The sequence below is a fragment of the Panthera pardus genome, unplaced genomic scaffold, assembly GCF_024362965.1.
Source record: "Panthera pardus isolate Hobbes unplaced genomic scaffold, ASM2436296v1 HiC_scaffold_16, whole genome shotgun sequence".
In the NCBI taxonomy this organism is placed as follows: Eukaryota; Metazoa; Chordata; class Mammalia; order Carnivora; family Felidae; genus Panthera; species Panthera pardus.
Genome location: NW_026526721.1, coordinates 41,163,035 through 41,187,272, shown reverse-complemented (window position 1 = coordinate 41,187,272; position 24,238 = coordinate 41,163,035). Strand labels below are relative to the sequence as shown.

The following is a 24,238-nucleotide window of genomic DNA, read 5'->3' as shown; positions in this document are numbered from 1 at the left end:
ATTTCTATCCTTTAAGTTTCATAAAACCAAACTACTCTAATTTATTTTCAGGGAAATCCTTTAACATTGATCTAGGATACTGATTCTCAAAGTGTGGCCCTTGGACTGGCATCATGAGCAATGCAATCTGTAACTATAGAGGTGGTCCCTGTAGTTGATCCAGAGGCACTTGAAAATCCAAGAAATTTTCATCTAGGGGAAACTAAGATACACATAAGTCATCATTAATCACCCATAATATCAGAAATTATCTTTGAATCCTTCATCTTCTTTCTGCCTATGTCCAGGTGGCATCATTTCTTATAAAACAGACATTGAGCCAGTAGGTATCTTTCTGTGCCCTGCTAGGTATCTTTCTCAGATGACCCTAGAAACCAACTCTTCTTTGTACCTCTAGTGCACCGAGTAAACTTCCTCATTCTAAGACTGCCTAACAATTTCCTATTAAGAGAATCTAAACCCTTTGGCATGCTATATGAGCTCTTCATAATACAGGTGGAAATTCTAACTTTCTCTTATTTTTCCTTTACACATTATCACCTTACTCTCTCTATAGCTTACTTCCAGATGACATGGGCTGTTTTTTGATCAACATACAATGCTGTTTTATAGTCTGTGCTTCACGTGTGTGTGTTGCCCAGTCACATATACCTGGTAAATTCTTATTGATCTTTAAAGCTTAAAAACGTCTTCAAAATAATTTTCCTTGACTCATGCCAAGCAGAACTGATGATACATACGGTGTGATATTGTACCTACTATGTATCTCAATTGATGATTTTCTTTGTATTGTAATTGCCAGTTCATGGACTGGTGTCTTGCAGCAAACTTTAAGCTTCGCCAAGAAATATCTTCCTTACTTCTCTTAAAACAGGCAGTAGAGAGGTGGGGTGATATATGCAGTGTAAGGAGTCTGACCAATTTCCATTTCTGACACAATTATTGGGTGTCTGATCTTGTTTGAGTTATTTAAATTCTTTGGGACTTCCAGGGGCGCCTGGGTAGCTCAGTTGGTTAGACAGCCGACTTCGGCTCAGGTCATGATCTTGCGGTCTGTGAGTTCGAGCCCCGCGTCGGGCTCTGTGCTGACAGCTCAGAGCCTGGAGCCTGTTTCGGATTCTGTGTCTCCCTCTCTCTGACCCTCCCCCATTCATGCTCTGTCTCTCTCTGTCTCAAAAATAAACATTAAAAATAATAATAATAAAAATTTAAAAAAATAAATAAATAAATTCTTTGGGACTTCTTTATTCTTCTATAAAATGAAAGTAAAATTTCATATGATTGTTGTAACAATTAAATGAGCTGATATATGGAAAGCAGGCTAACAGAATATAGAACATTGTAGAAATATTAGCTATTGGTAATGATTTCATCCCCATTCCATATGATAGTGCTTAGCAGACAGTAGCAGATCAAGCAGTTATTAAACAACATGATGAATAAATGTCAATATACTAAAGATTTTACAAACTCCTTTTTATACTGTATAAACTATTGAGAATTCAAAAATTCTGGAAACTAAGAACATCCCATATATTTTCCTTTCTGAAACAATGCTACCACCTTTAGTTTTCCCCCAAAATGTTTACCACTACTGGGATTTTTTTTAATTGGGGTAATTTATTTCGGAAGAGAAAAAGTAGTTATTTTAGTAGTTTAATAACCAATTTATGGTAAATTTCACTACAAAATATTTCTTGGATTATAAAACTCCTGGGTCAATTTTTATATTTTAGATTCCAAATTTTGTTCAAGAACTAACTTGTTAATCTAATTTTTACTCATCAAACCATTTGGAAAACTACATGAGACTACCATATATTTTTAGAAAAAGTATACAATAAAAAATTGTATACAACTAAATTGTATACAACTAAAAATTACTATTTTAGTAATGCAGAATACAAAAAAAAAATAAATTTAACCATTTAGAAACATTTTAAAGCTTGAACATGATTTACTGGCTAGAAGATAACATATCTACCCCTTGTTTTAAAACTAGTCACATTAAGATTATGTACTAATTTTTTTTAATATCTCAAAACATTCATTGGTTCTTATGAAAACTGAAATTATAGGAGATTTGCTTTGGTTACAAGCTAACAATTAAAAACACCCTTTCAATGCAAGTAAATTCAGATTCATATTTGAATCAAAACTAAAATCAATTTCTAGTTGTCAGAGAATAAGTTAAAAATCCTTAGTCATTCATTGACATCTCAGTCCCTGGGTCATATATCCAGCTATGATTTGGGGAGAGGGGTATATGTATACAGGAACAGAGAGCTAATAATAATCCTATGCAACCCAATTTTCCTCTTGGTCTTATGAAAGATCAGCATTTTTCAGCTGCTGAGAAAAGTAGCTCTATGTTGAGTGACGTATCCCAAGATGTGGTGATTATTTCGGGTGCTGTAAGACACTCAGACAAAATAGTTCTGAAATTTTATGGTTTCCAATCTGCTAAGTAGTAAACCATGGAATTCAAAATATTCATTGGTACTATCCAGAGTAAGACAGAGGAGAATAATGAAAAAAGCATGAATTCAGACCCAGAAAGAAATGAAATGACCTTGGTCAAGTCACTAACACTCCCAGAGGTGGAGCTGCTTGTCAACATTCACTGGAGAATTGTACTAGATGGTTTCTAAAGACATTACTACCTCTAAAATTGATTAGCAACTTGAATATATTCTACTGCTCCAAATAAGATTAGATTTTGCTACCCTTAATAATAAGTGCAGCAGCCCTATTAATAAACATTTTCACAAAATTCCACAGAGTTCTTTTCTTGTGGCTTATGATGACATTGTTGTTTATTGCTTTTCCAACACTCATGAAGACAGCAAAATTGAAGTCAAAGCGATATCATTAATTCTACATAAAAAATGGCCACCTATCACATGCATCCAACATTAAGGGTACAAATGACAAATGGATCTAGGGAAATTCTGAGCAAGGAGAGTTTACAAGACTGATTCATACCACTCAGAAGCTTTAATCCCTACTGAAGACTTTGAGTAAATCCATAAAGTTTATGACTACCAGCTTTCTTGGGATTTCATGGCATGGAATAAACATCCAAGTGCAGACTGGGAGTTAAAGTTCTTTAAAACCACCACATTGCATCTCTTCCCTCTTCCTGCACTGGCTGAATCTCTCTAGTTACTGGGTCTATAGTTTTGTGACTTCACATTGAGAAGGGAGGTCACCATTTACATTTTTCTAAAGTTTAACATCATTAACCTCAGGTGCCCCCAAAAAACATAGACTGATATCGTCACAGGGAAGAGAAATTTAATTACTCTTACCATTAGAGTATCTTATGCTCTCCCTTTTTCTTCCTTTGCTTTGTCTCCCTTAGTTTACTAGATAATTTTCATTTCTACTGAGTCCTCCAAAGGTCTTACAACTCAATTCTCCAAATTTGGGTTCTCTTTGTTTTATGCTTTTATTATAAAAATAATTCACTAATAAAAATTTATTTTTTACAATATCCTTTCTTGGAGTGTTAGTACAATAGTAAAAATTCAACCTTATGCCAAATCACTAAGCTATATAACCAAACACATATAAGCAGATACTAGGTTCCTAATCAACCTACCATGGGAACTTTCACAGTGCTTTCCTGGTTTTTTTTGACTCTTGTATGTTCTTCAATTAAAACATCCCCCATAATCATGTGATTAAAATGTTGCCTTTGAATGTTGTATAATGTCTTTAGTGTGCACATAAAATCCACTATAAGCTGATCCCTGTCACTTTCTTGGAACATCCCATAGTCGTTCCCTAGACAACCTTAAATTCTAGTAACTCTTCAAGGGGATTTTCATATTCCTTATTGCAATTTCCCTATCACTTAATTCATGACTTTTTCTAGTCTTTAGGTTTTTTTGTTTGTTTGTTTGTTTTTAATTTTTTTTTCAACGTTTTTTATTTATTTTTGGGACAGAGACAGACAGAGCATGAATGGGGGAGGGGCAGAGAGAGAGGGAGACACAGAATCGGAAACAGGCTCCAGGCTCCGAGCCATCAGCCCAGAGCCTGACGCGGGGCTCGAACTCACGGACCGCGAAATCGTGACCTGGCTGAGGTCGGACGCTTAACCAACTGCGCCACCCAGGCGCCCCTAGTCTTTAGGTTTTAATGTCATCTCTTTTATCATGAGCAATGGATGCCGGATGTATAAACACTATATACATGCAATTCAAAAAATGAATCCCCTGATTATATGAGAGAAATATGATGATTCTAAAATGAATCCTTGTTACAAACTGCAAAGAATAAATTCACCGAGTTGCTGGTAAAATACTTGTATTCTCTTGCTATATGGTTTTTGTCAAATCCTAAATTAAAAACATCCAGAGCTATATTAATCTTGAATCATGAACAGTGCTGTATTAATTAAGAGGCTGGAATGAACTACAGCAAAGCATCAAGCAGCAACTAAATATCTTCATATGTAATGCTGGCCTCATTATAGCAGATAATGATTTTCTAGTACAGTGATTCCCAAACTTGAGTGGCATCACAATCACACAGAGGGTCTGTGAAAAGCAGATTCCTGGGTCCCAACCCTCAGGATTTCTAATGAAATAGGTCTTGTTCGGTACCAAGGATTTTCCATTTCTAACAACTACTGTATATAAATTTGACACTAAGGATTTCAATCTATATATTTATAATTATTATATTATGTAGTTTTATATATAACATATATATACATATATATACATATACACACACACACACACACACACATACATCTCTCAAACTACATTGTTAACAGATGAATGAAAATAACTTGTAAATGTAGGCTACTCAGAAAACTCAGTACACTAGCCCCCTTGATATTTCTCTTCATACGTTTCATGGAAAGGGAATAAATGATTTAAGCAACCTCTAAGAAACTAGTATGGTTTTTATTCATTAAAATTGGCATTATTAGCAGGAAAAAATGGTAATCAATGGGCTGTTCAGGTTGCAGAAATAATTAAGTGTCTTGTATTGTAAATAGTATAACCTTTAAAATGTTCTCAGGTCCAATAGCTATCATTTGCAATACAGGACATATTTAAAAAGTGTTTCATGCTATATTTCTTTCCAGAGCAAACATTTCTTTTTTTTAATCTTTCAAAAATAATTAACTACCAGGCATAATAAACCTAAGTATCAACATCATTAACCCATGGGATTTAAAAAGAAGGATAGAAATAAGTAAGTATAACTTTGGGCAAATTACTAATTTTTATAAATTTCTATCAAAATTCTTGACTTATGCTTAATGGAACAACAGAACTGAAACTCTTCCATTAAGGTACATATGTTGTTTTTATATCTTATATTCAAATGAAAATTTAGAAGCTTGAAAGCAGTGTTTAAGTATACTCTTTAAAATAGTATAGGAACTGGATATTTCTTAGCAATAAAAATACTGATATTCAGTCTGCTGTATACTATTTACATATTTCAGCAAATTTAATATACAATAAGTTGAATGAACATAGAAAAATAACTTGAATGAACATAGAAATACATAATATTAGCAATGGAAAGTGGTTTCTATTTTCTTAAAGCACTGATAAAAATTCCATTAAAACAAATAGAAGGTAACATAATTATTATAAATTGAATGGTGCTAGAATAAATTCTATCTTTGCTGATTTCTAACACTTACCCATATTTTCCCTTCTACTTTGGTGCATTTTGTTTCAAGAAAAGGTTAGGAAAAAAAAAAAAACTGTAAAACTTTGCCATGTTTTTCTAATTTAATCAGACATCCTTCCTCGAAGGGTCAGCACAATAGGTGAGAGTGACATATTTAAAGTATGTAGTATCGTTCATTGTAGGCAACAAAAATTCAAATGACCCAGAATCACATATCACATGTGTCAAAAATTTGATTTTCCTGGATTGACTACTCAGCATATGAAGCAGAATTTAGACTGTGATTCATAAAGGCGGAATCCCAGGTGGTTATTGTTGACACCTAGTTGTCAAAATAGTCTTCCTGCATTTTAGATACCATTCACAAAGTGAAAGCTAGAAATCCAGTAGGTAAGACTTAGAATCCAGACTTCACACACGGCAATAATTCCACTACGGAAGGCAAATTACACTAAACTGGAAAATAGAAAAGCAATGCATTGTTCAGAGAGTATTTTTATAATTTCCACTCCTCTGTATGATTCATTCAATTCTAAACATGTCTATGTTTAGTTAAATGGAATTCATCTGCAGGATTCTGGATTTTTACCCTTAAACAACAATAAAGATAAATTTCAATATAGAGCTGTCTTTAGCTAGTTTTCTTTTCAGTTAACTTCCAACTCAAAAGCTGACAGTATTTTCTAAATATACTTAACTAAATAGACCTGCTAGTACAAAAACCAGCATAATATTGTATGCAATATAAACATATATATATATCTATATATATTTATAGTACATAAGGTGTGTTCATATAGTTATAATTTTACTTACATTTATGCCATTAAAAAGGAAGTGGAAGCATTAATAGATACCATTTAAAATAACCGATTGGAAATAACCTTTTTTTTTCAACAAATACATAATCAGTGTTAACTTAGTTATCCTTCCTTGTTTTGGAAAGCTTTCATTATTCATTTGTTCAGGCAATTTTAATTTATGGACAACTAACCCAGGAACTCAAAATGTGAAGAAAAGGGGAAATTTCATGATGGAAATCAGTTTCACAGAGTTTTCACCTTCCTGGCTGAAACAAGTATCAATGAAATATTTGCATTAATGTAGAATTTCAAGCTGTGGACAAACAACATAGAACAAACCAGATTAACTTAACAGTCTGATATGCTAGTCTGGGGGGTATCTGGCAGGTAGGGGGAGGGGTGTCAGGAGAGTGACATGTAAAACAATCAGAAGTACTCCCTGAAGGAGAAATAATAAAATTTTGAGGAAATTCTAATCACTTAAAAATTGAAAATAATTGGACCCATTCACCCACATTTTGACTCTTTCAATTCAAAATATAGTGTCAAGATTGTATCCAAACTTTAGACTGCACAGCTTCAATGGTATAACAATCATGTAATGTCAAGGGCAATGTTTGGGGCTCTTAACTGAATAGAAATGTCAGGAAATACTATCAATTTTCCTTCTCCCAAATCCAAATCCAAGATATCACATATAGTCTGAGATTTAAGATTAGAAGGTGAAATTATCAAACTTACTTAGGAATAAGAAGTGATACTTGTATAGTTCTTTCACATGCATTATCATATATATTTTTTCATAGGTGGATACACAGAAATACCTTATTTGCTCAAATATCATTTACTCCAAAGTGCTGTGACATAGAAATTATTGTTTTTCCTTTTTTAAGAGTGAGGACAAATGTTAATGGAGGTTAATTGTCCTACATTAGATCACACAGCAATAAATGGCAAGGCCAGATTTCAAATACAAGTGTCTGATTCTAAACAATGTGCTCATTCTATTTGACCACTCTGCATATTTTCTTTGACATCATACTAAAACACTAAAAAAAAGATAACTTGGGGAAGTCCAAATAATAAGATATAATTAACAAAATAACATAATTATAATTATGCATTGCCTAGTCTTCATTTAGAAATTAAGATATTTAAACTTTTATTTATTTACGAGAGAGAGAGAGAGAGAGAGCAGGCATGCAAGCAGGGGAGAGGGACAAAGCGGGGGAGAGAAAGAATCTCAAGCAGGCTCCACACTCAGCACAGAGCCCAATGTGGAGCTCAATCCTAGGACCCTGGGATCATGACCTGAGCCAAAATCAAGAGTTAGATTCTCATGCAACTGAGCCACCAGTTGCCCCTAGATATTAAGATATTTGATCGGGAAATTAAACATTGTATTCTATCAGAATGTCTTTACTTTGAAAGTATGAGAAGTACTAACAAAAGTGACTTAAACAAGGAAAATTCTTTTACACAAATCAGGGTTGTGTCAGGGCTCCTGGCCAATTTCTCTAGTGTTCACTGGGTTCCACTTTTCTGGTCATAAGGAAAGCACAACTGCTCTACACAGGGACACTGGGCCTTCACAGGGCAAGCCCAGGGGCACAAAGTACTTAGCCTCTCCTCATTTCTTTTTATCAGGAAGATAACTTCCCCAGAAGTCAGTAGAATTCTGATCCAGCCTCATTGGCTTTACTTACTCTTGCCTAAACCAATCACTGACAAAATTACTGTAATTATCATGATTAGCTCTCAGATGTTCTCTCCACAAAGTGGCAGAGAGGCCACTTTCCAAGAACACATCAGAAGGTGAAAACCTAAACAATATGGGTGTTCCATTCTCAAGAAAAAGCCAGGAAACAGATGGCGGGTAGGCAACCAACAGGGTTTCTTTGCCAAAAGAGCATTTTGTTTTTGCTTTGTTGTTGTTGTTTAATTTAAGTCCATTACCATAGGTAAGGCACCAATAAATGTCTAAGGAAATCTTTAAGGAAAAAAAAATTTAAAGAAGTTGAGAAAAGGGGGAAGGTAGAAAATAAAAATTCACATTTGCTAATTTTGAGACTTCTTTCTATCATCGACAAATATACATGGATCACTCATTTCAGACTCTGCTTTTTCTACACTTCCCCTTATTTGAGTCTGTAATTAAGTGAATTGAGGCTCTAAATTCCTTTGTACTACTTAGTAAGCACATCAATACCATCATAATTGTAACTGAAAATTATACAGCTTTAACTCCCTCTGATCCCTCTTCTATAATGATATATATACTAAGTAAAGCTTATATGATAGATTGGCATTATCAATCAATCAAACAATTTAAATAACGGTCATATTTAAGCAAAATACTTTTTCAAAGTTGTAATCCAAAAATATACATGGGTTTTACATGTGTTGATTGTCCTCTAATCAAAGAATATTTTTTTTAAGTTTGTTTATTTTTGAGAGACAGACAGAGAGAGAGAGAGAGAGCAATCAGGGGAGGGGCAGAGAGAGAGGAAGAGAATCCCAAGCAGGCTCCAAACCCAGCACAGAGCCTGATGTGGAGATTGATCTCAGGAACCACAAGATCATGACCTGGGCTGATATAAGAGTCAAAGGCTTAATCAACTGAGCCACCCAGGCACCCCTCTAAATCAAAGAATATTTAAACTACTGATTATTTAATAAAATTTCTGAATATAATTATATCCAAGATTCATATATTATAACTCACAGTTTATAAGGAAGAGAAGGTAATTGTTATATCTGCTTTACTAAGGTGAACAAACTTAGTGCCAAAAATAAAACTCTTATTAAAAAATAAATTTTGAGCAATGGGTGTTGTATGTAAGCTATGAATCATGGGAATCTACCCCCAAAACCAAGAGCACACTATACACACTGTATGTTAGCCAATTTGACAATAAATTATATTTTGAAAAATTAAAAAAAAAATATGTTAATAACACCCTGATAATTTCAGTTTACAAATTTTAAGTATTATTTTCAAGAATTTAATATAGAGAAAACCAAAGTCTCATTAAGTTTTCTCCCAGACACTCATTTAGAGAATTTTTTCTAGGCCTAATGGTATAGTACCATACTTTCTTACCTATAAGATTTGAAGCACCATTTAAAAATAGATAGAAATACTCCTCCCAAGAAAATTATATAGGTTAATTGTAAGTTTTTATGCATGAATACATCTCTGGGGAAAAGGGAGAACAGAAATAGGAAAGAAGATACATCAATGAATGAGCCACCCTTGGGCCTTTCCCTCAAATATATTAATTTTATATAGCTCTGGTAACATAATCATTTTTTTAAATTTGTACTTCAAAAGATTTTGAATTTAGGTGAGAACAGGGCTGAGATTTAGAGAAGTTGCCAGCAGTGTCCTAGCATCTTTTTGGTGACCACAGCTCCTGATGGAGCACCATTATTCATCTCTTAAGAAAGGGTTTCTCAACAAGGGAACACCAGATCATTCTTTGCTGTGAGAGACCTCCCTGCTCATTTTAGTTTAGAAAGCACCCTTGACCTTCCACACTAGATGCCAGCAGTGTCCTGCCTTCCCAGTTGTGACAACAACATCTCCAGATATTTCCAAATATCTCCATGGGGCAAACTAAACACTGCCTCCTTTCCAACCCACCTCCCCCATCACACTGAAAACCATTGCCCTAAATCAAAAGAGTAGGATTTTCTCGGGTATTTCCAAAAACATGGATGGACCTTGAGAGCATTATGCTAAGTGAAATAAGCCAGACAGAGAAAGACAAATATTGCATGATATCACTATTTTGTGGAATTAAAAAAAATACACATAGAAACAGAAGAAAAGTGGGTGCCAGGGGCTGGAGGTAGGAGATATAGGGAGAAGCAGGTAAAAGAGCACAAACTTTCACTGTAAGATAGGTTCTGGGGATCTCATGTAAAACATGATGAAAATAGTTGAGAACACTTATTGAATAATTGAAATATACTAAGAGAGTAGAATTTAAGTGTTCTCTCTCTCTCTTACACACACACAAAGCAGGATTTTCAGTGATTCAACATGTTATGATGTTACAAATTTTTTTCTCTGAAGTTTACATTTATATTTTAGCTAACCTACAAACATATGTACTGCTTTTATTAGGGTTAAGCAATCAAAACAATAACAAGTTCAATTTTTTTCCAGTTATTACATGTCACTTTATATGGAAAATCTGGAGCAAAGATATCACAATACTTTTAACTATCTACTTTCCTTTAAAAACAAATACAGAATTAATATATTTTTGTCATATTGATAATGGCAATGATTAGGCAATAAAAATAATTAATTCAGTCTAAAAGCACAACCAATTGTAAAAGCAAGGATGTTAACTCCCAAAATTTAATTTACTATGCAGCACTTTTACTCAAGAAATTCATCAGTTTCCCAGAAAGAAATGAATATTAACCTAACATTTTCCAAATTAGTGCTACTTCTTTTCTTATGGACATTATGGTTAACATAATACAGGGATACAGTTTAAAGGAAAAACACACTACACAGCACCACGTCACATCTCTCCCTCTTTTTATTTTTTTTTGCTTTGGGGTCTTGGGGTATTATAAATACCATGACCTGTTGCAGAGATATTTTTTTTCCCTCCCTGCAAGTTTTAATGATAAATGTGGAAAGCTTGGCCAGCTGTTTTAGGCTAGTCAGTGCATCAGAAAAGGGGAAGGCAAGGCTTTAAGAAGATGCACCAGGAAAACAAAGAGGAGAAAGGCCCAGCTCCTGAGGATGCCTCTCTGAGGCAATTGTAAGCCAAAGGAGAAACTGATAAAACCATAAATGTTTGTAGACAAAAATGAGGTAGGAAATTGGGCAAGAGGTGGGAAAGGCCAAAAGGTCTGCTATCCTAAGTAGTGATTTATTTTCTTTTTTCTTTTCTTTTCTTTTCTTTTTTCTTTTTTCTTTTCTTTTCCTTTTTCTTCTTTTTTTTTTAAGTTTATTTAACCTTAAAAAACCATGAGATCATGACCTGAGCCAAAATCAAGACTCAGTCACTTAACCGGCTGAACCACCCAAGCGCCCCTCAAGTAGTACTTCTTAAATTCATTGTGCTCAACAACTACCTGGGGACCACATTAAGATGCAGACTCTGATTCAGAAAGTCTGGAGCAGGACCTGAGGGTCTGCATATCTAAGAATCTCTGGGGGATTGATATTGCTGGGTGGTGCATGTCCCACACCTTATGTAGTAGAGTTCTAGAACATTCCTCCCCACCCCCAACATATCTCTGGAAGTAGAAGTGCCAATTTTGTTTCATCGCAAAATCTGTAAGATTCACAAGGTAAAATGAATTCATTTATACAGTATTCTCCCTAAATTCTTAATATATAGAAATATGTTTTCTTTATACCTTCTTTAAAGGAAAACATGAGATTGTTGCTTTGAAATATGAGTTAATTTCTTATTGACTTTTTTAAAGCATATATAAGTAGCTATTAGTAAAATGTCACTGTGGTTTTTGCTTTTCATATATCCTTGGGTAGCATGTTTTTGGGGTAGATGCTCTGATGAAGTAATGAAAAAGTCAAATTTATAAAATCAGAATTAAAATTAGGCTTGATTTTAGGATGATTAATTTTAAATGAGTTTTCCGGCTCAATCCAGAATTTTGATTCACTCTTCAGAACTACCCAGGATGTTCTTTTATCCTAATCATTTGATTCCGTTTACACCTATGGGAAAACCAAATCCTGGCTTACTTCATACTCTCCCCTCCAAAGCAACTAACCAAGTCCTGATTATGTGATAGGTTTTGGCATTGTGTCAATGTCAAGGTGTACCAGGAAGAGAAGCAGATTCAAAGATGACAGATAGATGAAGTATCCCTGATGTAAAACATCCGCTGGTGAAGAAGAAGCTGGTAGTACCGTAAAAATCAGTATGTTTAGGCACAAAAATCTAAAGACTGAATACCGATACAAAGTGGAAGTAATTATAATCTCTTTGAAAAGAGGATGAGAGTAGGAGAAGAAATACACAAATTTGTTCCTCTCACAAGTATTTCAAAATAGCATTTTGCATTTTCCACAGTCTATACTTGGAAACAAGGTATATTTAGGTACTTATTACACAATTTTCTAAGAACAAGAATTTTCTAAATGTGTGTGATCTTTTTTTCTGAAAAACAAAAAGGAAGAAAAAAAAAGCAAAGAAAAGAAAAGCAAAGAAAAGAAAAGCAAAGCAGTATTCTCACACAAAGTCTTATCAGGAACATTTGGGTCACAAACATACCGTACACTTGAACGATCTTTGTCTCACTGGCAAAATACTAAAGGTATGTGAAGAGTTTAAAATTTAAAAGTAGCCAAATTTTTTTTCTAAATAAAATTCCCCAGTCTTAAGCTGATGCAAACATGATGCAGACATTTTAAGCAAAGACATTAAGGCAACGTGAAGAAATTAAGAAATAAGGACAAATAAACAGACAAATCAAAGGTTCATATAGTTGACAAACATATCCTCCTTGGAACAGTCACCAAGGTGGCTTTTAAGGCTACAACTCTGCAGTTCTCCAAATACATGCTTTATACATTACTTGAAATCTGAAATGTCTTCTCAATTCACCTATTCTGATCACATCACACAAAAAAATTTTAGATGATCACATTTAGATCATCTACATAATGCCAGTCATAATCAGAAGGCTTAATTAGCACCATCAAGCAATTGGTAAATTCAGAAGAAACAAATAAAACTTCAAAATTTTCAGTAGTTCCATTGTACACAAATATCAGGCTGTCTTAGTCCATGTATTGAATCTACTGATAAAATTAACTTGTCACCAGAAGTACAGGAGTTCCTTTCAGAGAACATACCAATAATTCCTTCTATTCTTTAAGAGACAACACACAGAATGATATTCCCTTTCAATAGTTTACCAAACTCACCCCATGTGATGGATAAGAGATCCAGCCCAGCTCCCCTTGAATTGTTTTTGAATCCAGTAGATTGACTAAAAAAACACAAAAAACACAAATATACAAATATAGTTAAGAGAAATAAGTTATTTCTATTTGTCTCTGTCAAGTTAAAGTTGTCTGTTGTTATTGATATAACAATATTAACATGTTCAAAACACATGACTCTTTCTTTCTGTTATAGGAATATGAGAGAAAAAGAAGAAAATGGCAAAATAAAAGCAATCATAGGGAAAGTCAAGGAATCAGATTTCTCTGGTTTTTTTAACTGTCTTGTTTATAAAGGTAGATCAATGTTCAAAATATTGACAATAATTTTTGACAAAATAATTACAGGTTTAAAGAAGAAATAGCAAAAATGCAAAGCAGGAACATTAATGCTAACATGGTATCAAAATAACTTCAAAGACCATTAATTTTGACAACTTTACATATGATTTCACTATGAACAAATTTCTTAAATATGCTCCCATGATGAATCAATATCAGTTTGTGTCTGATACGACATCTTTATATTGCCTCTGTACAATATGAAGCAGAGGATTCTATCATGTGTATTTTCTAATACCATACAAATTGTCTACCTCTGTGTAACAAACAAAATGCTTAACTAATAATTTCAGGAGAAGCCAAAACAATACTATGTTTTATAACACTGCCTGGAATAAGCTCTAGTTATTTAGACAAAACACTGTTACCCAAAGGCTTTAATGATTTTATTCAGAACTTTGCACCAGTTATTAAAAAGTCTGATGAATAATAAGATTAATAATAACATTAATGCGGTTGCATTTTGAATATATCATTAAAAGAAAGGCAAATCTTTTCTTTCTAACACAGAGGGCATTAATTTGTAATGGACTAGAAATTAAAATATAAAAAGATACTTCAAGTCTAATTAATAACGAAAGGCTCACTTTGTTGATCTATTAAACAATGGAAACTAATGCTTTCACCTCATCCTTCTTCTAAATCAGAAAGCAGTCCCACAAGTGACTAAGGGAAGATGTGGAGGAAATTTACACAAAATAGCCATGTATTATTAGAGCCATTGAATCACTAAATACAATCAGAAATCATTTTTAGTTTCCATATATACATGAATCAAAACATAACGGTAGTACATGGCACTGCACGACAGGTCCACGTGTTGTCAATAAAGTATTTCCTTATACACAAAAAATACTACCATTTAATCACCCCAGATAGGAAACATTTAATCTTATAAAATGTTAAAGAAATAATATATTTGACAGATATTATAATTCTGAATTTTCAAGCCCTGCTTTTTTAAAGGAGGATATTTGGTTATCTAGATGAGTATTAAAAAATCGTCCTGATTATTAAGTTAGAAGACATAAAATTCTCAAAGTTAGAATCTCTAAGTTTTGCACAAGTGCAAGAAAAACGCATAAACTTAATTACACTAGAAATCCTTAAAGATTTTTTTCTCTCAATAAATTAATCCCAATGAGAAGTAATTATATTTAGATAAGAGAAGACAGTTGCTGCATGGATTACATAGTGAAATTTCCATAATGGTATTATTTCCCAGGATATCAGTTTGGAAATGAACAGTATGCTTAATTATACTGAAATTATCTGTCAAAAATGATTTTTAAAAATGCTCTACTGATTAATCAGTGTTATATGCAATATTTCAGATTAATCAATGTTAGAAAATGTTTGAAAATATAAGAATACATTTTCACCTTCAGATTAAAGTATTTTACCAACGTTCATTCTGATAAAGATATGTTCTACTGACAAAGTCTAGTTGGACAGCTCTATCAGACATCAGTTCATTTCTCTGAGTTTTACATATGATTTGCATAGAGTTTACAATACCAGTATTCATAAATCATTAGATCATATTTGCAATGCCTTGAGGGGTTTAAATGGTTCAATGTATTTGTGTGTGTGTGTAATAATTGAATATGTACTAACTGATGAATATGTGTCACTCAATATGTTAAGATAAATGGCTGACTTAATTTCAATATTAGTAACCAGAGGGAAGAAGTGTTTGAGGCAAAGAAAATATGATTGTTGTCCCCATTTAGTAAAATACTCATTGGAATGTAGGCTGTTAACTAAAGAACTAAATACCCTTAAGTTTTCTCTGATGATAATGAGGGAAGAAGGGCTGGACCAGTCACATCAGCATTTGGTGTCTACTCAAAAGAGAATAGCAAAACCAAAGAGAATTGGATCACATTGCTGATTAAAATAAGTGTAATGGATTAATTAAATTTGTTGCATTTACCCAGAAATGGAATTTTTAGTGCACTCCATTTAGCATGAATGAGGAAAACACAATAGCATCATTACTCATGATTCTGATTCTGTTGTCTATCAAACATAATTACATCTGCCCTGGTTATCTCACAATGTTTCTGTGATGATCAAATAATATCAATGTATTTAAAATCACCATGAGATTGTAACGTGCTATACAGATTCAATGTTCATGTAAAATTAATACCTTAACTAACAACCATACCATTTTGGCTTCTGAATTGTATTTATAACCAATCATGGATATATAACCTAATAGAAAAGAATAGTGACCTCAAAACACTTTTTAAAAGCATTTATTTTTGAGTTTACATGGTGTCTTTTGTTTATAGCCAAATCAGAAAAGCAGAATCTAAGAATACAGTCACTCTAAAGTGAATAATTGCTAAACTGGGACTTCCCAGGATATAAGCTCAAGTCTCCTGTGATATGTTGTGCAGCAATCTCAGTGCAGCATAATTGAAATAAGAAAAAGAGAAAGTTAATGGAATTTGAAAGTCAACGTGTTGTGAGTGATTTCTCTGGATCCATTGACTAAATCCAACATTGCAATATAGCATATTGAACCTGACACTGAATCGGGCAAGAACTTCCATTACTAACGTTTTTCTCTCCTAAAATAAAAGTAGATTTGATCATAGCCTTTCAGGTGGTGCCACTATACAAATGTCAGAGCACATGGAAGAAGCAGAGAAAATTGTGATGTACGATTATATTCTAGTCTTTTGAGTTTTGATGATGATTTGCAACATGGAAGGTTTATTTCAACTGCTGAAAAAATCCTGAGTCCATAATTATGAATTTTAACAACAAAAAAAAAGTTACGAAGTTATTCTTAAACTCTGATGGGGAAGTGGCTTAATTCTTTAATAACTGCCTCGTGCCAGATTATTTTTCAAAGATATAAACTGTTCCTTACCAGTTTTTATATTCTAAATGGTACGATCACCAAATATTTTTGTTTTGTAACAGGAAACACATCATTTCATTAATTTCAGAATATTTTCTATGCAAAGGTCCATATGGTATATGGACATACTTCTTAAATTAAAGCGATTTGAACTGGACACATTTTTAAATGTTCTGACTCTGAGCTGAGATATAAATCGGTGCTTTTTGGAAAAACTGTATTTGGAAATAACTGACCAAAGTCTGGATGGATATGGTTCTGGGTTTCCTTCACATGCTTTACTCTATTCTTGCTCTTAATCAGACAATATTTTATTGTAAATCTTATTTTAAATGTGAACGGGTTTCCATTTATTCCTTATTCAAGGTCCTTATTCAAGGACCGTAAGGGAGTCCTTGCTCAAACTCTGAGTTGGCTTTCGGGTGGGCACTAATTTGAGATTTGCTGAACAAAAAAGGAAGCATGGTCTCTGATGGGAATTAGAAGGGGTGGAATGGAGTACAGGAATAAGAACAACGTAAGAATAGAGAAAGTTGGCTCAAATTGGTGTCACTACTTCTATCAAGGAGGAACCCTTGCTGTCATTCCTGCCACTGATCTTTACTGTCACTTTTCCCACTCAGCTGGACTGTAGATTTAAGATGCACAGGAGTCTTGTTCTCTCTCCCTTTCCTATCCTTCATCATAACAGAGAGACAACCAAATGTTCGCTCCTTTTTCATTCGAATTAACAACGTTATAAAGAATCTTCTGTACCAGGAACTTATTCCTCCTTCCCTTCTTAATAATGCGGTAAGATGATTTCAAGGGCTCAATTATTGAAATAAGTATTTTCAGTAAATATTACTTGTTAGGACGGATTAATTTTTTTAGGTATAAATTTATGGAGTTTTCACTCTTAGAGAATCGTTAAAGAAGACTTTTTTCAAGGGCATTTCAAAGTTCTGATTCATGTGCCTATGTGTCCGCTTGGAAAGACTGAGAATTAAACATTCACATCTTGTAGATTGTTTAAGTGCTGCAAATATGTAGACAGTGCTAAAATAATATTTAAAATTAAATGACAATTTCTTACTGAAGTGGAAGACGTTTTCGATTATCTAATAACACATCACTATGCTTTGTAGTAATGCTATTTGCATTTTATGAAATGTTAGTTGCATTTTATGAAAATATTGAGCTATAAAAATTATCAAATAATTATTTGGAGGGAGCAGAGGACTTTAATGGCTAAAGAATTTCAGACTCTGACAATAATAAACATGTTTTCTTCTAAAACCTTCAGCTAAAGTGCCTTTAAAGACATTTGCAAATAACTGTAAAACCACTACAACAGAAAACAAACCCATCTCTTGATTATTTCTTGCATTTACTGAAGAAAAATGGCATTTCCTTTTCTGTTCACACCATCACTTTCATCGTCCCCAGCCACATTTCTTGCGCACTACTTATCATTTTCATCACTTTCTGTTAGGATAGAAGGGGTAGCTTTGCTCTAGTTTACAGATAGCAGAGGGGTCCTTTAATCTGCTTACAGGTTGCACCTAAATGTTCACAAAGAGAAGAAGATGATAGAGAAAGTGATAAATTTTATTCTGGGTGTTGTAAATCTCGGCTGTAGGACTCTGGTCAACCATAACATGGAGTGAAGAAACCAAGATGTATGTTCTCACAGAAGCTCACCAAACCTCAGCTTTTCATTTTATTGGACATACCAGGATATGCCATTGAGAAGAAATTTAGAGAAGTCAAAGTTGGATTAATGTACTTATGTATTTCAACACTGACTTTATCTACTGTGATTATATACTCTTAATAGCTCCCACAGGCTTCCTGTTTATATTTATTTCTACCTAAATATAATGAAAACAGTTGCAATAGATCGAGTTACTACTGTATTTCATTGACTAAAAATTATAAGTTTTTTTAGATTACAAATGAAGTCACCTATAATTTATTATGTGCAGATAAATCTTCCTGTAAATTCTGTTAAGTTTAACAGACATTTTGTGTCACAGATATACTCATTTATGATAATTTCTCCATCAAGTTACCAGCTAAAATCATTATGTAAAAATTAAACAAAAAATTGTTGTGCGAGCAGTTCTGTGAAAAAAAATCTCTTTTGTCACATGGTATTTTAATGGCTTATTTATGTGATATAAGCAGATTTCTGGACAAGGTGGTGTACTATCAACTTACTCTTTCTTATTAGCTTTTCCTCCTGAGCAATAATCTTGGATTTACTTCTATACAGGTCCTAATTATAGAAGAAACTGTAATGAGCTGCCTCATCTCAATCTTTGCCAGGGACAGGGAGACCTCCTTGGATTCCAAACACACAGGCTTCCAGTAAGGTGTCTGTGTTTTAATGACTAGAGCTGTTTAAGGAACTAACAGAAACATACACCAAAATTTTGCTTGAAACCTGGACACTTCAGTAATTGGAAACGCTGTGCTTTTTCTAGTGTGTTAAAACTTTCCTTTTTTTTTCCTTCTTAATCTGAAAAGTATGAAGGCCACTCTAATGTCATACTATCATGAAGGAAACAGCTATCAAACTATCATGAAGGAATTTAATCTTTTTTTTTTTAAGTTTATTTATCTATTTTGAGAGAGACAGAGAGCATGCACCAGTGGAGAAGGGATAGAGAGAGAGGGAGGGAGAATCACAAGTAGGCTCCACACTGTTAGCATAGAGCCCCACACGGGATGCAAACCCACAAACCATGAAGCTGTGAGATCATGACCTGAGCTGAAGTTAGACACCCAACCCAACTGAGCCACCCAGGCACCGCACGAGGGAATGTATTCTTACAACAAAATAATCCTTTCATATAAATGAGTGGTGATGTTCTACTCAATGAAGTTTTAGTAAATTAACTACCTCAGATTTAATAACAGTGCCTCGAATAGCAGATCTCATTTGTTTCTGTGCATTGTCAATATTATGAATCACTTAGACAAGGAAAATGTGTTTCCCAAAATGTAGAAGTTACTGTAAGTAGAACATTAATGATTACATTAACACTGTATTTTTTTTTCAACATATTTTGCTTTTTTAAAATATTCTGGAAATAGTAGAACTTGTTGATTTCTAATTCAAAAGACTTTTTCTGACAGATTAAAAAGTGAAAAATGAAAATATAGTATGCAATTATAATATTATAAAAATAATCACTAAGGCAAATAGGTGCTCAAACTTTAGCACATACATTTTGCCTTCACACCATCAACTGAGGATGCCTTGGAATACATTTTTTATTTTGTCATAAAATCTTGATTATCAGCACCTTCAACTACTAAATGAAAGCTCTCTGTTCAGTCAGCATTTGACTGATGGCAATGAAAATGAAAGAGAATAAGCACGCTTGCCTATATCACAATTTCACTACAGCATTTCTTTCATTTTAATTTTTTTAAATAATTTTTTTTGAGAGACAGAAAGACACAGAGAGATTGCAAGTGAGGGAGGAGCAGAGGGTGAGGGAAAGAGAGAATCCCAAGCACGTTCCATGCCCAGAACGGAGCCCAACAGGCGGCTTAATCTCATGACCATGAGATCATGACCTGAGCCAAAATCAAGAGTCGGATGCTTAACCTACTGAGCCACCCAGGCGCCCCACTACAGCATTTATTTTAGAAATAAAGTATTCCTAGAATCCTTAGACAGAAGGATTCAAAATTTTAGCATAGAGAACAAAAAGTGCAGTGATGAAATTTAATTTCAATTTAAAAACATTCTCTGGACATCTTTATGCCACGAAACATTTTCTTTTTTTCATTTCAAAAGAAATCCGTTGTGGAATAAATTGGTTTGAATTTCTGGAAAAGGAGAATCAGGATATAGCTTTGGCTTCATCGTATTCTAGAGGACAACCACATCTGGACTTCATGTAATACATCATGACTGATGTCTACAAAGAGACACGTGCACATATAAACAAACTCTTCACCATATAAATATGGGTCTTTATAAAGGCCCACAGAGGGTCCAATGAGGAGTCACATGCTTATCAGTTTAATTCAAAACTTTCTATATAAGAAGCATGGCATCAAAGGAAAAAATCAAAGTATTAGTGCTGGCGACAGAAAACTTTTAAAGTATCATTGCAAAAGAAGGAAGAATTCAGAAAATCCTCAATGTGACTTTTCTTGGTAGTGTAGTCAATATGAATAGTATAAAAAGCTTCTATTTTGGAATGGTTCTTTTTTGATATGCAATCATGTTTGTTTCCATATACTCACACACAGGAGTATGTATGTAGTCATACAGAATTTACACTGAGCTCAGATGCATGCTTACTAAGAACAGCTATTTCTGAATGTTCAGTACTTTCAAAAGTGGTTTTTACTTTTATATATACTTAGGCAAATTATTTTTAACGTATTCTAGATATAAGCAGTATAAAATTGGGATTATAATCATGCTACCACATGACATGAGAAAAATCATTTATCCTCCTCCTCCTTGTTTTTAACTTACTATTAACTTTTATATTAAAAAAAAATCTTCTCTATATCCCAGGTGCTCTTTTCTTGGAAGCTAACTGCACCCTCCTCTGAAGATTCATATTGCATTTTTTTGGTTATTTTTATATCTATGTTAAAACACAAAATTTTAAATTTTTTTATGTTTATTTTTGACAGAGAGAAGGAGACAGAGCATGAGTGGGGGAGGGGGAGAGAGAGAGGGAGACGCAGAATCTGAAGCAGGCTCCAGGCTCTGTGCTGTCAGCCCAGAGCCTGACGCGAGGCTCAAACTCACAGACCGCGAGATCATGACCTGAGCCCAAGTCGGACGCTCAACCAACTGAGCCACCCAGGTGCCCCAAAACACACAATTTTTATAAGAGTATTTATTCTGTGGTCATCTGCCCCACCTTAGTTATCTTCAAGGGGAGAAAATATACCTTCCCTATGACCTTCTTTCCCAAAATCCAGTAAGAAACTAATACTCAGGAGTGAACTGTTTTGTAAATAAATAAATACAAACAACAAATTATAATATAGAACATGAGTTATTTTTTTTCTTATCATTTTTCTTGATTCATTTTAATGGTTTTTACATTTATGGCTTTAAAATTAGATTTGAGTTTGGGCGCATGGGTGGCTCAGTCGGTTGAGTGTCCCACTTCAGCTCAGGTCATGACCTCACGGTTCGTGGGTTCGAGCCCCACATCAGGCTCTGTGCTGACAGCTTGCTCAGAGCCTGGAGCCTGCTTCAGATTCTGTGTCTCCTCTTTCTGCCCCTCCCCCACTCATGCACTGTCTCACTCTGTCTCTCAAAAATAAATAAATGTAAAAAAAATTATAAAAAAAAAATTCAGATCAGAAATGTCAAGAACACCATGATAAAATCAGAGTTTAGCTTTTTTGAGTTATCTAATGTACACAAGTCTTAACTTATGCATGGTAACCCAGATAGTAAAAGTAAACCAAGAGAAAAAATACTATTCCCTTCTATTCTGCTTCTGTAACAACAGTTTCAATATTTGGGAATAGCTCTATTTGATGGAGTTTATATAACTAATAAAAGAATAACAAGCCAATTTAATTTTATTTATAATTTCTGTGATTATGCCAGTTCTTGACATTCAGTTCAAATGAAAAACCAACCATAAACAGCTTTGGCATATGAAAGGGAAAAAAAAAATCACAATTCGGACATAGCTCTAGTTTTATGCCATCTTTGAATATTACAGGTAGATTAGGGGGTCCAGTTGGGGAAAATTTACACAGTTAGATAGTGATAAATAACTTAGACATGATTGTTTTTATTTTTCCTCATCACCAATTTGTAATTCAGAGAAACAGAATTTTATATCATCTTGAATCTAAAAGGCATATATTCATTCATAAAATTTTGCCCACAGTGTGGGGATAGTTCTGTTTTGCATAGGGATTATACTATTGGTGACACAGACAGGCACACACATAGTGTTGCAAAGTGGCTTCCCAGTCTAACTTCTCCTTACTGTGAAGATTACCATTACATGCAATAAATAAATGTCTTTCTAAAACCTATAGATTTGTATTAATTGCTAAATTAGATTTGAAAATCAGGAAATAAATATATGTTAAGTATTAACGAGCTGTTCTGTTGCCCTTCGTCACCCTAAGGTAGAGAATGTCTAAATTTCATACTGATGGGAAACCAACCAACTTTATCACTGCAAAAAGCTAATTTTAAAGCTTTATATTTTTGTCAAAGGAGGGAGGAGGTGGGGATGAAGGGCAGGTATTACTTTTCCTGGACCTATAGAATTTATTCATTTATCTTTCTTTAACTATTATTTCAAAGAAGATAAATTAACCTCACCTTAATGAACATATAGAAAATTCAAGATGAGGGGTACTTGGGTGGCTCAGTCAGTTAAGCGTCTGACTTCAGCTCTGGTCATGACCTCCCAGTTCACGGGTTCCAGCCCTGCATCCCACTCTGCATTGCCTGTGCAGAGCCTGCTTGGGATTCTCTCTCTCTTTTTCTCTCTCTGCCCCTCCCCAACTTGTACGCGTGATCTCTCTCACTCTCTCAAAATAAATAAATAAACATTAAAAAAAAAAAGAAATTCAAGGTGAAACCATTTTGATACTGATTAATCAGCAATGACATTAACTCAGGCTTAACCCTTTGCTCCTACACCTTTTGAGACCCTGTCCTGTAATTAAAATAAGAGGCAAATCGGTTTGAAGACTATAAAGTCAAGTTTACATTTTCTTGAATGAGAGTTCCAGAACTCAAATATAAATAAAATGATTTAAAAATAGGGCAAGTAGCTGTGGACTCTAATTCTCCAAAAGCAAGACAAAAAAAGTTTGTTGCTAAGCCCTCACTTTTGCTTATGGCAAAATGTGCCAATAGCTTGAATGGTTGAAACATTCACTGAAAACATAAAGGGTAACACATTAGAATTATGTATTTATTTATTTGGTACACTACGGTGAAGAAAGCAAGATACTAAAAGCAGCTTTCTGATTTGGAAGACTGATATCATCAATATGCTGTTTTTGCTCTTTGCCAGGTTACCAGAATTTATTGCAGCAATTAATGCAAAACATATGTGCCGAAGTACCCACGTGAAAAATATAATTGCCCTCAACTTAATTTGCTACCTTTCAAAACCCTGTTTTAGCTACCTTTTCTCAATATCTCCACTTAAATAGAGTACAAGTGTTTTTATGAAAGTGGAGATAAATCATTATAATTTATTTTCTCATCTTAAGTAATTTATAAATTATCTTTCAAATAGAGAAAAGTTTCCTCAGGGAATAAAGTCTACTTTTTAGACCACGTTCTATTTCCCCCATTACTGACGTCTATGACAATTTCAATACGGATTCACAGTTTTTACTATATAAAACTCTAAATAATAACATTCACAGTATAGCGACAATTGCCTTACAATCTGTGTATGGATTTCCTGACAAAATCCTTACAGCATGAGGAAAAAGGAGTGTTTGAGAGTCCGGAAGGAAAGACAGAGGTAAGAATGTGTTAAGAAAAGGCAACACAGACATTGTTTTTTTTTTTTTTTCCTATTCCTCTACCACATCAAATTTTCTTTAAATTATTTTCCTAGTGTGTCCCCCACCCATGTA

At 33.9% G+C, this 24,238-nt stretch overlaps 1 protein-coding gene across 3 annotated transcripts in view; it reads right to left on the bottom strand.

The window, feature by feature from the left end:
• EPHA3 (EPH receptor A3) overlaps window positions 1–24,238 on the bottom strand; it is a 355,221-nt gene that overhangs the window by 322,460 nt on the left and 8,523 nt on the right. For all 3 annotated transcript variants that reach the window (XM_019429956.2, XM_019429955.2, XM_053903238.1), the window contains exon 2: window positions 13,399–13,463. In XM_019429956.2, coding sequence (XP_019285501.2) covers window positions 13,399–13,463 — 65 coding nt within the window. The remainder of the gene's footprint in view (window positions 1–13,398; window positions 13,464–24,238) is intronic.